This window comes from Carcharodon carcharias (genome assembly GCF_017639515.1).
Source record: "Carcharodon carcharias isolate sCarCar2 chromosome 35 unlocalized genomic scaffold, sCarCar2.pri SUPER_35_unloc_7, whole genome shotgun sequence".
In the NCBI taxonomy this organism is placed as follows: Eukaryota; Metazoa; Chordata; class Chondrichthyes; order Lamniformes; family Lamnidae; genus Carcharodon; species Carcharodon carcharias.
The window spans coordinates 132,746-150,311 of record NW_024470723.1 but is presented as its reverse complement, the minus strand read 5'-3'; the positions used below and the strand labels follow the sequence as shown (position 1 = coordinate 150,311).

Genomic DNA, 17,566 nt, shown 5'->3' with positions numbered 1-17,566 from the left:
TCTCTCTCCCCCCCCTTGCCCCTCTCTCCCCCCCCTTCCCCCTCTCTCCCCCCCTTGCCCCTCCTCTCCCCCCCTTGCCCCCTCTCTCCCCCCTTGCCCCCTCTCTCCCCCCCTTGCCCCTCTCTCCCCCCCTTGCCCCTCTCTCCCCCCCCTTGCCCCTCTCTCCCCCCTCCCCCTCTCTCCCCCCCTTCCCCCTCTCTCCCCCCCTTCCCCCTCTCTCCCCCCCTTGCCCCCTCCCTCCCCCCCTTGCCCCCTCCCTCCCCCCCTTGCCCCCTCCCTCCCCCCCTTGCCCCCTCTCTCCCCCCTTGCCCCCTCTCTCCCCCCTTGCCCCCTCTCTCCCCCCCTTGCCCCCTCTCTCCCCCCCTTGCCCCTCTCTCCCCCCCTTGTCCCCTCTCTCCCCCCCTTGCCCCCTCTCTCCCCCCCTTGCCCCCTCTCTCCCCCCCCTTGCCCCCTCTCTCCCCCCCTTGCCCCCTCTCTCCCCCCCTTGCCCCCTCTCTCCCCCCCTTGCCCCCTCTCTCCCCCCCTTGCCCCCTCTCTCCCCCCCCTTGCCCCCTCTCTCCCCCCCCTTGCCCCCTCTCTCCCCCCCTTGCCCCCTCTCTCCCCCCCCTTGCCCCCTCTCTCCCCCCCCTTGCCCCCTCTCTCCCCCCCCCTTGCCCCCTCTCTCCCCCCCCTTGCCCCCCTCTCCCCCCCCTTGCCCCCTCTCTCCTCCCCCCCTTGCCCCCTCTCTCTCCCCCCCCTTGCCCCCTCTCTCTCCCCCCCCTTGCCCCCTCTCTCCCCCCCCTTGCCCCCTCTCTCCCCCCCCTTGCCCCCTCTCTCCCCCCCCTTGCCCCCTCTCTCCCCCCCCTTGCCCCCTCTCTCCCCCCCCCCTTGCCCCCTCTCTCCCCCCCCTTGCCCCCTCTCTCCCCCCCCTTGCCCCCTCTCTCCCCCCCCTTGCCCCCTCTCTCTCTCCCCCTTGCCCCCTCTCTCCCCCCCCTTGCCCCCTCTCTCTCCCCCTCTTCCCCCCTCTCTCTTTCCCCCCCTCCCCTCTCTCTCTCTTCCCCCCCCAGGCGATGAGCCAGCTCCTGTCTGTCTGTCAGCAGTGGCCTGCCCCTTGCTGTGCTGTGTTTGGTGATTCCTTCCCTTTCTCAATCCCTCTGTTCCCCTGTCAGGTGGAATCGGCACAGAAACTGCTGGAGATTAAAGGAATCCATGAGAAGATAAAGCAGTCAGCTGAGGAGGTGAAGCGGAAGGAGGTTCTGTACAAGCAGTTGGTGAGTTTGTTCTTCCGGTTGCTGAAGGTTAATATTGTCATTTTCGGGTCTAGTCAGTCCCTCAGGAGCCGTCTGTTTGTGGTAGAACCGAGTATGAGCTGTGCCATCAGACTGGCAACTGTGTTCAAGGAGTGGGGCGGGGGGGGGGAACCAGGGGGCAGAGGGAGCTGTGCACCCACTCCCCACTACCCGGTCTAGGGGTCAGTACTGGGGGGTCTCTGTCCTCTGTCCCCTCTCGGAGTTTGGTTACAGGGGGAGCTCTGTCCCCTGTCGGAGTTGGGTTACAGGGGGAACTCTGTCCCCTGTCGGAGTTTGGTTACAGGGGCAGCTCTGTCCCCTGTCGGAGTTTGGTTACAGGGGCAGCTCTGTCCCCTGTCGGAGTTTGGTTACAGGGGCAGCTCTGTCCCCTGTCGGAGTTTGGTTACAGGGGCAGCTCTGTCCCCTGTCGGAGTTTGGTTACAGGGGCAGCTCTGTCCCCTGTCGGAGTTTGGTTACAGGGGCAGCTCTGTCCCCTGTCGGAGTTTGGTTACAGGGGCAGCTCTGTCCCCTGTCGGAGTTTGGTTACAGGGGCAGCTCTGTCCCCTGTCGGAGTTTGGTTACAGGGGCAGCTCTGTCCCCTGTCGGAGTTTGGTTACAGGGGCAGCTCTGTCCCCTGTCGGAGTTTGGTTACAGGGGCAGCTCTGTCCCCTGTCGGAGTTTGGTTACAGGGGCAGCTCTGTCCCCTGTCGGAGTTTGGTTACAGGGGCAGCTCTGTCCCCTGTCGGAGTTTGGTTACAGGGGCAGCTCTGTCCCCTGTCGGAGTTTGGTTACAGGGGCAGCTCTGTCCCCTGTCGGAGTTTGGTTACAGGGGCAGCTCTGTCCCCTGTCGGAGTTTGGTTACAGGGGCAGCTCTGTCCCCTGTCGGAGTTTGGTTACAGGGGCAGCTCTGTCCCCTGTCGGAGTTTGGTTACAGGGGCAGCTCTGTCCCCTGTCGGAGTTTGGTTACAGGGGCAGCTCTGTCCCCTGTCGGAGTTTGGTTACAGGGGCAGCTCTGTCCCCTGTCGGAGTTTGGTTACAGGGGCAGCTCTGTCCCCTGTCGGAGTTTGGTTACAGGGGCAGCTCTGTCCCCTGTCGGAGTTTGGTTACAGGGGCAGCTCTGTCCCCTGTCGGAGTTTGGTTACAGGGCAGCTCTGTCCCCTGTCGGAGTTTGGTTACAGGGGCAGCTCTGTCCCCTGTCGGAGTTTGGTTACAGGGGCAGCTCTGTCCCCTGTCGGAGTTTGGTTACAGGGGCAGCTCTGTCCCCTGTCGGAGTTTGGTTACAGGGGCAGCTCTGTCCCCTGTCGGAGTTTGGTTACAGGGGCAGCTCTGTCCCCTGTCGGAGTTTGGTTACAGGGGCAGCTCTGTCCCCTGTCGGAGTTTGGTTACAGGGGCAGCTCTGTCCCCTGTCGGAGTTTGGTTACAGGGGCAGCTCTGTCCCCTGTCGGAGTTTGGTTACAGGGGCAGCTCTGTCCCCTGTCGGAGTTTGGTTACAGGGGCAGCTCTGTCCCCTGTCGGAGTTTGGTTACAGGGGCAGCTCTGTCCCCTGTCGGAGTTTGGTTACAGGGGCAGCTCTGTCCCCTGTCGGAGTTTGGTTACAGGGGCAGCTCTGTCCCCTGTCGGAGTTTGGTTACAGGGGCAGCTCTGTCCCCTGTCGGAGTTTGGTTACAGGGGCAGCTCTGTCCCCTGTCGGAGTTTGGTTACAGGGGCAGCTCTGTCCCCTGTCGGAGTTTGGTTACAGGGGCAGCTCTGTCCCCTGTCGGAGTTTGGTTACAGGGGCAGCTCTGTCCCCTGTCGGAGTTTGGTTACAGGGGCAGCTCTGTCCCCTGTCGGAGTTTGTTACAGGGGAGCTCTGCTCCCTGTCGTTTACAGGGGCAGCTCTGTCCCCTGTCGGAGTTTGGTTACAGGGGCAGCTCTGTCCCCTGTCGGAGTTTGGTTACAGGGGGAGCTGTGTCCCCTGTCGGAGTTTGGTTACAGGGGGAGCTGTGTCCCCTGTCGGAGTTTGGTTACAGGGGGAGCTGTGTCCCCTGTCGGAGTTTGGTTACAGGGGGAGCTGTGTCCCCTGTCGGAGTTTGGTTACAGGGGGAGCTGTGTCCCCTGTCGGAGTTTGGTTACAGGGGGAGCTGTGTCCCCTGTCGGAGTTTGGTTACAGGGGGAGCTGTGTCCCCTGTCGGAGTTTGGTTACAGGGGGAGCTGTGTCCCCTGTCGGAGTTTGGTTACAGGGGGAGCTGTGTCCCCTGTCGGAGTTTGGTTACAGGGGGAGCTGTGTCCCCTGTCGGAGTTTGGTTACAGGGGGAGCTGTGTCCCCTGTCGGAGTTTGGTTACAGGGGGAGCTGTGTCCCCTGTCGGAGTTTGGTTACAGGGGGAGCTGTGTCCCCTGTCGGAGTTTGGTTACAGGGGGAGCTGTGTCCCCTGTCGGAGTTTGGTTACAGGGGGAGCTGTGTCCCCTGTCGGAGTTTGGTTACAGGGGGAGCTGTGTCCCCTGTCGGAGTTTGGTTACAGGGGGAGCTGTGTCCCCTGTCGGAGTTTGGTTACAGGGGGAGCTGTGTCCCCTGTCGGAGTTTGGTTACAGGGGGAGCTGTGTCCCCTGTCGGAGTTTGGTTACAGGGGGAGCTGTGTCCCCTGTCGGAGTTTGGTTACAGGGGGAGCTGTGTCCCCTGTCGGAGTTTGGTTACAGGGGGAGCTGTGTCCCCTGTCGGAGTTTGGTTACAGGGGGAGCTGTGTCCCCTGTCGGAGTTTGGTTACAGGGGGAGCTGTGTCCCCTGTCGGAGTTTGGTTACAGGGGGAGCTGTGTCCCCTGTCGGAGTTTGGTTACAGGGGCAGCTGTGTCCCCTGTCGGAGTTTGGTTACAGGGGCAGCTGTGTCCCCTGTCGGAGTTTGGTTACAGGGGCAGCTCTGTCCCCTGTCGGAGTTTGGTTACAGGGGCAGCTCTGTCCCCTGTCGGAGTTTGGTTACAGGGGCAGCTCTGTCCCCTGTCGGAGTTTGGTTACAGGGGCAGCTCTGTCCCCTGTCGGAGTTTGGTTACAGGGGCAGCTCTGTCCCCTGTCGGAGTTTGGTTACAGGGGCAGCTCTGTCCCCTGTCGGAGTTTGGTTACAGGGGCAGCTCTGTCCCCTGTCGGAGTTTGGTTACAGGGGCAGCTCTGTCCCCTGTCGGAGTTTGGTTACAGGGGCAGCTCTGTCCCCTGTCGGAGTTTGGTTACAGGGGCAGCTCTGTCCCCTGTCGGAGTTTGGTTACAGGGGCAGCTCTGTCCCCTGTCGGAGTTTGGTTACAGGGGCAGCTCTGTCCCCTGTCGGAGTTTGGTTACAGGGGCAGCTCTGTCCCCTGTCGGAGTTTGGTTACAGGGGCAGCTCTGTCCCCTGTCGGAGTTTGGTTACAGGGGCAGCTCTGTCCCCTGTCGGAGTTTGGTTACAGGGGCAGCTCTGTCCCCTGTCGGAGTTTGGTTACAGGGGCAGCTCTGTCCCCTGTCGGAGTTTGGTTACAGGGGCAGCTCTGTCCCCTGTCGGAGTTTGGTTACAGGGGCAGCTCTGTCCCCTGTCGGAGTTTGGTTACAGGGGCAGCTCTGTCCCCTGTCGGAGTTTGGTTACAGGGGCAGCTCTGTCCCCTGTCGGAGTTTGGTTACAGGGGCAGCTCTGTCCCCTGTCGGAGTTTGGTTACAGGGGCAGCTCTGTCCCCTGTCGGAGTTTGGTTACAGGGGCAGCTCTGTCCCCTGTCGGAGTTTGGTTACAGGGGCAGCTCTGTCCCCTGTCGGAGTTTGGTTACAGGGGGAGCTCTGCTCCCTGTCGGAGTTTGGTTACAGGGGGAGCTCTGCTCCCTGTCGGAGTTTGGTTACAGGGGGAGCTGTGTCCCCTGTCGGAGTTTGGTTACAGGGGGAGCTGTGTCCCCTGTCGGAGTTTGGTTACAGGGGGAGCTGTGTCCCCTGTCGGAGTTTGGTTACAGGGGGAGCTGTGTCCCCTGTCGGAGTTTGGTTACAGGGGAGCTGTGTCCCCTGTCGGAGTTTGGTTACAGGGGGAGCTGTGTCCCCTGTCGGAGTTTGGTTACAGGGGGAGCTGTGTCCCCTGTCGGAGTTTGGTTACAGGGGGAGCTGTGTCCCCTGTCGGAGTTTGGTTACAGGGGGAGCTGTGTCCCCTGTCGGAGTTTGGTTACAGGGGGAGCTGTGTCCCCTGTCGGAGTTTGGTTACAGGGGGAGCTGTGTCCCCTGTCGGAGTTTGGTTACAGGGGGAGCTGTGTCCCCTGTCGGAGTTTGGTTACAGGGGGAGCTGTGTCCCCTGTCGGAGTTTGGTTACAGGGGGAGCTGTGTCCCCTGTCGGAGTTTGGTTACAGGGGGAGCTGTGTCCCCTGTCGGAGTTTGGTTACAGGGGGAGCTGTGTCCCCTGTCGGAGTTTGGTTACAGGGGGAGCTGTGTCCCCTGTCGGAGTTTGGTTACAGGGGGAGCTGTGTCCCCTGTCGGAGTTTGGTTACAGGGGGAGCTGTGTCCCCTGTCGGAGTTTGGTTACAGGGGGAGCTGTGTCCCCTGTCGGAGTTTGGTTACAGGGGGAGCTGTGTCCCCTGTCGGAGTTTGGTCACTGGGGGAGCTCTGTCCCCTGTCGGAGTTTGGTTACAGGCGGAGTGCTAAGAGACTCCGTGTGTGTGTGTGGGAGGTGCGTGGGTAGTGTTGGTGGGCAGTGTGTGGGAATTTCAGTATGAGACTGGAACTGGAACTTTCCAATTTGGTGAGAGTGAGAGTGTCTGCCCTCGACATCGAGGCAGCATTTGACCGAGTGTGGCATCAAGGAGCCCCAGCAAAACTGGAGTGGGAATAGGGAATAGTGGAGAAAACTCTCCCCTAGTTGGAGTCATACCCAGCACAAAGGAAGATGGTTGTGGTTGTTGGAGGTCAATCATCTCAGCTCCAGGACATCACTGCAGGAGTTCCTCAGGGTAGTGTCCTCGGCCCAACCATCTTCAGCTGCTTCATCAATGACCTTCCTTCCATCATAGGGTCAGAAGTGGGGATGTTCGCTGATGATTGTACAATGTTCAGCACCATTCGCGACTCCTCAGATACTGAAGCAGTCCATGTCCAAATGCAGCAAGACCTGGACAATATCCAGACTTGGGCTGACAAATGGCAAGTAACATTCACACCACACAAGTGTCAGGCAATGACCATCTCCAACAAGAGGGAATCTAACAATCGCCCCTTGATGTTCAATGGTATTACCATCACTGAATCCACCACTATCAACATCCTAGGGGTTACCATTGGCCCGAAACTGAACTGAACAAGCCATATAAATACTGTGGCTACAAGAGCAGGTCAGAGGCTGGGAATCCTGCAGAGAGTAACTCACCTCTTGACTCCCCAAAGCCTGTCCACCATCTACAAGGCACAAGTCAGGAGTGTGATGGATTACTCTCCACTTGCCTGGATGAGTGCAGCTCCCACAACACTCAAGAAGCTGGACACTGTCCAGGACAAAGCAGCCCCGCTTGATCGGCTCCCCATCCACAAACATTCACTCCCTCCACCACCGACGCACAGGGGCAGCAGTGTGTGTACCATCTACAAGATGCACTGCAGCAACTCCAAGGCTCCTTCGACAGCGCCGCCCAAACCCACCACCTCTACCATCTAGAAGGACAAGGGCAGGAGACACATGGGGAACACCCACCACCTGGAAGTTCCCCTCCGAGCCCCTCACCATCCCGACTTGGAAATATATCGGCCGTTCCTTCACTGTCGCTGGGTCAAAATCCTGGAACTCCCTCCCTAACAGCACGGTGGGTGTACCTACACCACACGGGGACTGCAGCGGCTCAAGAAGGCAGCTCACCCCCACCTTCTCAAGGGGCAGTTAGGGATGGGTAAGAAATGCTGGGTGCAGCCAGCGATGCCCATGTAGCTGGGATGAAGAAAAGAAACTCCAGCTGCATTGAGCACCCACTGGGAGTTTCATTTCTGAAATCCCTGTTGTAATGCCGGAGCGATTATGTTGTCAGTGGGCCTTTGGGTTTGGAGACGGACGGTCTGACCATGTATTGAATAACATGCTGTAATTTCTGAAATCCCTGTTGTAATGCCGGAGCGATGATGTTGTCAATGAGCCTTTGGGTTTGGGGTTGTAAGCTCTGACCATGTACTGAATAACATCCTTTTCTCAATTGTAGCTGATAGAATATGAGAGTCTCCCAAAGGAGGTGAGCCGAGCTGCTTATACACACAGAATCATGGAGATTGTGGAGAACATCAAGAAACAGAAGGAGGAGATCACCAAGGTAGGTTCTCCGAGAGGATCCATTATCAACCTGAACCCTTTCCCGCCACAGACTCTCCCGGACCAGCTGAGTCTGTCCAGCCCCTGGTGTGTTTCGGTGAGGTACCTGTGAGAATGGTTGTGGCAAACTGGACTGTGAAATCCCAGCTTCCCCACGTCAATCACAGCGACAAACCAGGAGGATCCGTTCGCTCTGGCTTCACCCCTCTGACCCCACTATACACTCCTTCCCCACCGCCCTTCACCCCTCTGACCCCACTAACCCCCCCTTCACCCCTCTGACCCCACTATACACTCCTTCCCCACCGCCCTTCACCCCTCTGACCCCACTAACCCCCCCTTCACCCCTCTGACCCCACTGTCCCCCCTTCACCCCTCTGACCCCACTGTCCCCCCTTCACCCCTCTGACCCCACTACACCTCCTTCACCCCTCTGACACCACTATACACCCCTTACCCCCTCTGACACCACTATACACCCCTTCCCCCCTCTGACACCACTATACACCCCTTCACCCCTCTGACACCACTATACACCCCTTCACCCCTCTGACACCACTATACACCCCTTCACCCCTCTGACACCACTATACACCCCTCTGACACCACTATACACCCCTTCACCCCTTTGACCCCACTACACCCCCTTCACCCCTCTGACCCCACTGTCCCCCCCTTCACCCCTCTGACCCCACTATACACTCCTTCCCCACCGCCCTTCACCCCTCTGACCCCACTAACCCCCCCTTCACCCCTCTGACCCCACTATACACTCCTTCCCCACCGCCCTCCACCCCTCTGACCCCACTAACCCCCCCTTCACCCCTCTGACCCCACTAAACCCCCTTCACCCCTCTGACACCACTATACACCCCTTCCCCACCCCGCTTCAGCCCTCTGACCCCACTACACCCCATTCACCCCTCTGACCTCACTACACCCCCTTCACCCCTCTGACCCCACTACACCCCCTTCACCCCTCTGACCCCACTACACCCCCTTCACCCCTCTGACCCCACTACACCCCCTTCACCCCTCTGACCCCACTACACCCCCTTCACCCCTCTGACCCCACTACACCCCCTTCACCCCTCTGACCCCACTACAACCCTTCACCCCTCTGACCCCAGTAAACCCCCTTCACCCCTCTGACCCCACTACACCCCCTTCACCCCTCTGACCCCACTACACCCCCTTCACCCCTCTGACCCCACTACACCCCCTTCACCCCTCTGACCCCACTACACCCCCTTCACCCCTCTGACCCCACTATCCCTCCCCTTCACCCCTCTGACCCCACTATCCCTCCCCTTCACCCCCCTGACCCCACTATCCCTCCCCTTCACCCCTCTGACCCCACTATCCCTCCCCTTCACCCCTCTGACCCCACTATCCCTCCCCTTCACCCCTCTGACCCCACTATCCCTCCCCTTCACCCCTCTGACCCCACTATCCCTCCCCTTCACCCCTCTGACCCCACTATCCCTCCCCTTCACCCCTCTGACCCCACTATCCCTCCCCTTCACCCCTCTGACCCCACTATCCCTCCCCTTCACCCCTCTGACCCCCACTATCCCTCCCCTTCACCCCTCTGACCCCACTATCCCTCCCCTTCACCCCTCTGACCCCACTATCCCTCCCCTTCACCCCTCTGACCCCACTATCCCTCCCCTTCACCCCTCTGACCCCACTATCCCTCCCCTTCACCCCTCTGACCCCACTATCCCTCCCCTTCACCCCTCTGACCCCACTATCCCTCCCCTTCACCCCTCTGACCCCACTATCCCTCCCCTTCAACCCTCTGACCCCACTATCCCTCCCCTTCACCCCTCTGACCCCACTATCCCTCCCCTTCACCCCTCTGACCCCACTGTCCCCCCTTCACCCCTCTGACCCCACTGTCCCCCCTTCACCCCTCTGACCCCACTGTCCCCCCTTCACCCCTCTGACCCCACTGTCCCCCCTTCACCCCTCTGACCCCACTGTCCCCCCTTCACCCCTCTGACCCCACTGTCCCCCCTTCACCCCTCTGACCCCACTGTCCCCCCTTCACCCCTCTGACCCCACTGTCCCCCCTTCACCCCTCTGACCCCACTGTCCCCCCTTCACCCCTCTGACCCCACTGTCCCCCCTTCACCCCTCTGACCCCACTGTCCCCCCTTCACCCCTCTGACCCCACTGTCCCCCCTTCACCCCTCTGACCCCACTGTCCCCCCTTCACCCCTCTGACCCCACTGTCCCCCCTTCACCCCTCTGACCCCACTGTCCCCCCTTCACCCCTCTGACCCCACTGTCCCCCCTTCACCCCTCTGACCCCACTGTCCCCCCTTCACCCCTCTGACCCCACTGTCCCCCCTTCACCCCTCTGACCCCACTGTCCCCCCTTCAACCCTCTGACCCCACTGTCCCCCCTTCACCCCTCTGACCCCACTGTCCCCCCTTCACCCCTCTGACCCCACTGTCCCCCCTTCACCCCTCTGACCCCACTGTCCCCCCTTCACCCCTCTGACCCCACTGTCCCCCCCTTCACCCCTCTGACCCCACTATCCCTCCCCTTCACCCCTCTGACCCCACTATCCCTCCCCTTCACCCCTCTGACCCCACTATCCCTCCCCTTCACCCCTCTGACCCCACTATCCCTCCCCTTCACCCCTCTGACCCCACTATCCCTCCCCTTCACCCCTCTGACCCCACTGTGCCCCCTTCACCCCTCTGACCCCACTGTCCCCCCTTCACCCCTCTGACCCCACTATCCCTCCCCTTCACCCCTCTGACCCCACTGTCCCCCCTTCACCCCTCTGACCCCACTGTGCCCCCCTTCACCCCTCTGACCCCACTGTCCCCCCTTCACCCCTCTGACCCCACTGTCCCCCCCTTCACCCCTCTGACCCCACTATCCCCCCCCTTCACCCCTCTGACCCCACTATCCCCCCCCTTCACCCCTCTGACCCCACTATCCCCCCCCTTCACCCCTCTGACCCCACTATCCCCCCCCTTCACCCCTCTGACCCCACTATCCCCCCCCTTCACCCCTCTGACCCCACTATCCCTCCCCTTCACCCCTCTGACCCCACTATCCCTCCCCTTCACCCCTCTGACCCCACTATCCCTCCCCTTCACCCCTCTGACCCCACTATCCCTCCCCTTCACCCCTCTGACCCCACTATCCCTCCCCTTCACCCCTCTGACCCCACTGTGCCCCCTTCACCCCTCTGACCCCACTATCCTCCCCTTCACCCCTCTGACCCCACTACGCCCCCTTCACCCCTCTGACCCCACTGTCCCCCCTTCACCCCTCTGACCCCACTATCCCCCCCCTTCAGCCCTCTGACCCCACTATCCCTCCCCTTCACCCCTCTGACCCCACTACGCCCCCTTCACCCCTCTGACCCCACTGTCCCCCCTTCACCCCTCTGACCCCACTATCCCTCCCCTTCACCCCTCTGACCCCACTATCCCTCCCCTTCACCCCTCTGACCCCACTATCCCTCCCCTTCACCCCTCTGACCCCACTGTGCCCCCTTCACCCCTCTGACCCCACTATCCTCCCCTTCACCCCTCTGACCCCACTACGCCCCCTTCACCCCTCTGACCCCACTATCCCTCCCCTTCACCCCTCTGACCCCACTGTCCCCCCTTCACCCCTCTGACCCCACTATCCCCCCCCTTCAGCCCTCTGACCCCACTATCCCTCCCCTTCACCCCTCTGACCCCACTATCCCCACCTTCTCACTCCTCTGACCCCACTATCCCCCCCCTTCAGCCCTCTGACCCCACTATCCCCCCCTTCAGCCCTCTGACCCCACTATCCCCCCCTTCAGCCCTCTGACCCCACTATCCCCCCCCTTCAGCCCTCTGACCCCACTATCCCCCCCTTCAGCCCTCTGACCCCACTATCCCCCCCCTTCAGCCCTCTGACCCCACTATCCCCCCCTTCAGCCCTCTGACCCCACTATCCCCACCTTCTCACTCCTCTGACCCCACTATCCCCACCTTCTCACCCCTCTGACCCCACTATGTCCCCTCCCTCTCCCCCTCGCTGTTTCCCACTTCCATTCTCCTCACTCCTTCTCTCTATCCTCGAACACTCCAGGCTGTTTCTCAGTTTTTCATCAGGATTTGCATAGTTCTCATTCCGAAACTTCCTTTGTAACTGAAGGTGACTCTTCCTGGAAATGTTGGAGCCGGGAACCTGTTCCTGGTTGGAAGGGGATCTAATCGCTTTCTCCTTTGAAGGTGCAGTCATCGAGAGGATCCCTTTAAATCTGGTGCTATTTCCGTCCTCAGATCCTGTCAGACACAAAGGAACTGCAGAAAGAGATTAATAACCTGACCGGGAAGCTGGAGAGAACCTTTGCTGTCACAGACGAGCTGGTCTTTAAGGTAGGACCTGCAAACGGCGAGAAAGGAACTGGATCCACTGGCTTGTCGAAGGGCTTGGCTGTGTCACTGGACTTAGAGCACAGAGAGAGCAGCGATCCTTCAGCAACAGAGAACAGGAGCATTGACGTGTGGGAGCGGGAGGGTCAGGGAGGAGGATCAGGGGTGACAGGGGCTGGGAGGCGGGGTGGGGTTGGTGGGGGTGGGGTGAGAGGGATGGAGGGTGGGGAAGAGGGAGGGAGAGGGGCAGGAGAGGAGGGGGGGAGTGGGGCAAGAGGGGAGGGGGGGAGTGGGGCAGGAGGGGAGAGGGGGAGTGGGGCAGGAGGGGAGGGGGGGAGTGGGGCAGGAGGGGAGTGGGGCAGGAGGGGAGTGGGGCAGGAGGGGAGTGGGGGAGTGGGGCAGGAGGGGAGGGGGGGAGTGGGGCAGGAGGGGAGGGGGGGAGTGGGGCAGGAGGGGAGGGGGGAGTGGGGCAGGAGGGGAGAGGGGGAGTGGGGCAGGAGGGGAGGGAGGAGTGGGGCAGGAGGGGATGGGGGAGCGGGGCAGGAGGGGAGAGGGGGAGTGAGGCAGGAGGGGAGAGAGGGAGTGGGGCAGGAGGGGAGAGGGGGAGGAGGGGAGGGGGGAGTGGGGCAGGAGGGGAGGGGGGAGTGGGGCAGGAGGGGAGAGGGGGAGTGGGGCAGGAGGGGAGAGGGGGAGTGGGGCGGGGGTGAGAGAGGGAGTGGGGCAGGAGGGGAGAGGGGGAGTGGGGCAGGAGGGGAGGGAGGAGTGGGGCAGGAGGGGAGAGGGGAGTGGGGCAGGAGGGGAGAGGGGGAGTGGGGCAGGAGGGGAGAGGGGGAGTGGGGCAGGAGGGGAGAGGGGGAGTGGGGCGGGGGTGAGAGAGGGAGAGGGGGAGGAGGGGAGGGGGGAGTGGGGCAGGAGGGGAGGGGGGAGTGGGGCAGGAGGGGAGAGGGGGAGTGGGGCAGGAGGGGAGAGGGGGAGTGGGGCTGGAGGGGAGAGGGGGAGTGGGGCGGGGGTGAGAGAGGGAGTGGGGCAAGAGGGGAGAGGGGGAGTGGGGCAGGAGGGGAGTGGGGCAGGAGGGGAGTGGGGCAGGAGGGGAGTGGGGCAGGAGGGGAGTGGGGCAGGAGGGAAGAGGGAGGGAGGGGGGGAGAGAGGGAGTGGGGCAGGAGGAGAGAGGGAGGGGGGAAGCGGGGGGAGCAGGAGGTGGGGAGGGAGGGGAGGGAGTGGGCAGGAGGAGGGAGTGGGCGGAGAGAGAGGGAGTGGGCGGAGAGAGAGGGAGTGGGCGGAGAGAGAGGGAGTGGGGCAGGAGGAGAGAGGGAGGGGGGAAGCGGGGGGAGCAGGAGGTGGGGAGGGAGGGGAGGGAGTGGGCAGGGAGTGTGGCCTCTCTGTATTGTCTGTCTCCTCCTCGGGTTGTGTTATTATTACAGACAGGCCAGTGACTGTGTGGCTGTTTGTGTGTTGCAGGATGCAAAGCGAGATGAAGCTGTTCGGAAAGCGTACAAGTACTTGGCTGCTCTGCATGAGGTACAGTCTCTCAAATCTCTCAGCAACCAATGATATCCCAGACATGGGAGTAGAGGGATCCTCCGCTAATCTCCACTCGGACAGCGCCTGTGCCCAGAGAAGCAGAGCCCATGTTTCCCATCAATGACTTTTTACAGGGTCATCGACCTGAAACATTAACTCTTCCTTTCACCACATGCACTGCCCGATCTGCTGAGCATTTTCTGATTTGAATTCTGATTTCCAACCCATAAAATAGAATTACTTTCTGTACAGCAGTCATCTCACTACTGATGGGAGGTGGGACAGTGTGTGTGTGTGTGTGTGTGTGTGTGTGTGGATCAGTCTGTAATGTGGGGGGAGGGTCAGCCCTGTAATGGGAGGTGGGACAGTGTGTGTGTGTGTGTGTGTGTGTGTGTGTGGATCAGTCTGTAATGTGGGGGGAGGGGTCAGTCCTGTAATGGGAGGTGGGACAGTGTGTGTGTGTGTGTGTGTGTGTGTGTGTGTGTGTGGATCAGTCCTGTAATGTGGGGGGAGGGTCAGCCCTGTATTGGGAGGTGGGACAGTGGGTATGTGTGGATCAGTCCTGTAATGTGGGGGAGGAGTCAGTCCTGTAATGGGAGGTGGGACAGTGTGTGTGTGTGTGTGTGTCGATCAGTCCTGTAATGTGGGGGAGGAGTCAGTCCTGTAATGGGAGGTGGGACAGTGTGTGTGTGTGTGTGTGTGTGTGTGGATCAGTCCTGTAATATGGGGGAGTGGTCAGCCCTGTAATGGGAGGTGGGACAGTGTGGATCAGCCCTGTAATGTGTGGGGGGGGGCGGGTGGAGTCAGTCCTGTAATGGGAGGTGGGACAGTGGGTATGTGTGGATCAGCCCTGTAATGTGGGGGAGGGGGTGGGATCAATCCTGTAATGGGAGGTGACTGTATGTTTGGGTTAGCAAGGGGGCTGGAGTCTGTCCTGTAACGGGCTTTTTAAAGAAACCATTGGACTGACCATGACTTCAATGAAGGTAAAACTCTCTGCTGAACTCTCAGCTCCTGCTGAACTATTTTGGACCTGTTTATTTGTAGAATTGCAGTCACCTGATTCAGACAATCGAGGACACTGGAACGATCATGAGGGAAGTCCGAGACTTGGAGGAGCAGGTGAGGAGCAGTGTGTGTGGGGGAAGTTTTCACTCTGACTCGTGTTTGGCTGATCTGAGGGAGTATGTTGAGGATGTAACTAGCAGAATAGATGAGGGAGAACCAGTGGATGTGGTGTATTTGGACTTTCAGAAAGCTTTTGATAAAGTCTCACACTAAAAATGAGAGCAGATGGGAATGGGGGTAATATACTGGCATAGACTGACAGGAAACAAAGTGTAGGAATGAACAGCTTGGGAGGCTGTGACTAGTGGAGAATCATGAAGGTCAGTGCTTGGGTCCCAGCTATTCACAATCCAGATCAATGGTTTGGACGTAGGGACCAAATTTCTAATGTTGCTGATGACTTAAAACTAGTTGGGGATGAGGATTGTGAGGAGAATGCAAAGAGGCTTCGAGGAGATTTGGACAGGATAAATATGTTGGCAAGAACACGGCAGGTGGAATATAAGATGGAAAAATGTGAAGTCATCCACTTCAGTAGGATAAACAGAAATGCAGAGTGTTTCTTAAATGGAGAGAGACTGGGAAGTGTTGGTGTGCAAAGGGACCTGGGTGTCCTTGTCCATACGTCACTGATAGACCACGTGCTGGTGCAGTAGGGAGTTAGGAAGCTCATGGTATGTTGGCCTTTATTGCAAGAGGGTTTGAGTACAGGAGTTAAAGTCATGCTGTGGTTGTTTAGAGCCTTGGTGAGGGCTCACCTGGAGTACTGTAGACTGTTTTAGCCTCCTTTATCTAAGGAAGGATGCACTTGCTGTAAAGGGAATTGTGACGAAGGCTCACCAGACTGATTCCCAGGATGGTGGGACTGACCTATGAAGAGGGATTGGGGAAACTGGGCCTGACTTCTCTAGAGTTTCGAAGAATGAGAGGTGATCTCATCGAAACCTACAAAATACTTACAGGGCTCGACAGGGTAGATGCAGGGAGGACATTTCCCCTGGCTTGGAGTGGGGAGGGGTTTCAGAACCAGGGGTCACAGTCTCAGAGTAAAGGGCCGGCCATTTAGGACTGGGATAAGGGGGAATTTCTTCACTCAGGGTTGGTGAATCTTTGGAATTCTCTACCCCAGAGGGCTGTGGAGGATCAGTCACTGAGTATGTTCAAAGCAGCGATTGATAGACTTCTAGATATTCAGGAGATGGAGGGAGATGGGGATAGTGAGGGAAAATGAGCGAGAAGATCAGCCATGATCTTACTGAATGATGGAGCGGGTTCTGAGGGCAGGCTGGCCAATGCTGCCTCTATCCTCCTCTCGAGGAGGTGCCAGTGATGCTTGGTCTGTCCTTTTGTAGAGCGCCAGCTCGGTAGTTTTGTCAGTCCACGCCTGAACACAGTAAGCTCTCCAGACGAAGTTCGGTTTGAGTTTCCACTCCTCCGCTGTCCGTGGCCTATAGCTGTCCCACTTTGAAGCAAACACGGTTGTTTCTGGTCCTTTTCCAGATTGAGTCAGAGATGGGGAAGAAGACCCTGAGCAACTTGGAGAAAATCCTGGCCGATTATACTGCTATTCGGCAGGACAATGCAGCACTGCTGATGAAACTGAAGGACAGCTAATGGTGGGGCAAAGCCCCAAAAGATCGGGATTATATTTGTACAGCTGAGTGTCCACGGGAGCAGGATAGTGGATGCAAATGAAGCTGGAAATGGTTAGATAAGCACAGAGAACGAACCTGGTACCTTCCAGACCCTGGACCCCCTCCTCCCACCACCCCCCCCCCCCCCCCCCGCCCCCCCCCGCCACCCCCCCCCCCCCCCCCCCCCCGCCCCCGGGCCATGGACTAAGCACCTGCAGAATTCCCTTCCCTGTCATCCCCTTGGCTCAGAAACCGGAAAGTGGGCAGATTGAATCTGTTTGAACTCTGGCTACGTGGCAAATACTACAGGTAGTGCCACTGCCTGGGGAACATGCTGTAACCTTGTCTATAATTTCACAAAATAAAATCTGACAAATTGCCATAAGTGGTGTAAGTGTTGTGTGTGCTGGGTGCAACATTCCTGGCTGGCTGATCGGCTAGTGGTGCCTTCACCTCTGCAGAGGGGCAGATTCTGTCACACAAAAGAGCATTTTTGCCAACAGCTTTCTCCACCCGCCTCCTCCCGGCCGCTGGTGTCGCTGTTTCCCGCCTCCTCCCGGCCGCTGGTGTCGCTGTTTCCCGCCTCCTCCCGGCCGCTGGTGTCGCTGTTTCCCGCCTCCTCCCGGCCGCTGGTGTCGCTGTTTCCCGCCTCCTCCCGGCCGCTGGTGTCGCTGTTTCCCGCCTCCTCCCGGCCGCTGGTGTCGCTGTTTCCCGCCTCCTCCCGGCCGCTGGTGTCGCTGTTTCCCGCCTCCTCCCGGCCGCTGGTGTCGCTGTTTCCCGCCTCGTCCCAGCCGCTGGTGTCGCTGTTCCCCGCCTCCTCCCGGCCGCTGGTGTCGCTGTTTCCCGCCTCCTCCCGGCCGCTGGTGTCGCTGTTTCGAGGCTCCTCCCAACCGCTGGTGTCGCTGTTTCCCGGCTCCTCCCAACCGCTGGTGTCGCTGTTTCCCGGCTCCTCCCAACCGCTGGTGTCGCTGTTTCCCAGCTCCTCCCAACCGCTGGTGTTGCTGTTTCCCGCCTCCTGAGTCATTCTCCTCCCAACCGCTGGTGTCGCTGTTTCCCAGCTCCTCCCGGCCGCTGGTGTTGCTGTTTCGCGGATCCTGAGTCCTCCAGCTCCCGGCAGCTGGTGTCGTTGCTTCCAGGCTCATTACTCCTCCTCCAGCCGGCCGCTGGGGGCGATGTTTAACGACACCTGACCCCCTTCTCCTACCCCCCCGCGGGTATCGCTGTTTCATGGCTCCACCCAGCAGCGGGTGCCGCTGTTTCCCGGCTCCTGACTCCTCCTCCCAGCCGCTGGTGTCACTGTTTCCCGACTCCTGACACCTCCTCCTCCCGGCCGCGGGTGCCGCTGTTTCACGGCTCATGACACCTCCAACTCCCGGCCGCTGGTGTCACTGTTTCCCGGCTCCTCCCGGCCGCTGGTGTCACTGTTTCCCGGCTCCTCCCGGC

General features: G+C 60.1%; 1 protein-coding gene across 1 annotated transcript in view; it reads left to right on the top strand.

Moving 5' to 3' along the window:
- The window catches only part of ccdc22 (coiled-coil domain containing 22), a 65,319-nt gene extending 49,065 nt beyond the window's left edge, over positions 1-16,254 (top strand). Inside the window, exons 12-17 of the mRNA XM_041181497.1 lie at positions 1,149-1,250; positions 7,414-7,521; positions 11,808-11,903; positions 13,359-13,418; positions 14,469-14,543; positions 15,990-16,254. Coding sequence (XP_041037431.1) covers positions 1,149-1,250; positions 7,414-7,521; positions 11,808-11,903; positions 13,359-13,418; positions 14,469-14,543; positions 15,990-16,103 — 555 coding nt within the window. The 3' untranslated portion in view covers positions 16,104-16,254. The remainder of the gene's footprint in view (positions 1-1,148; positions 1,251-7,413; positions 7,522-11,807; positions 11,904-13,358; positions 13,419-14,468; positions 14,544-15,989) is intronic.
- The last annotated feature ends 1,312 nt before the right edge of the window (positions 16,255-17,566 follow it).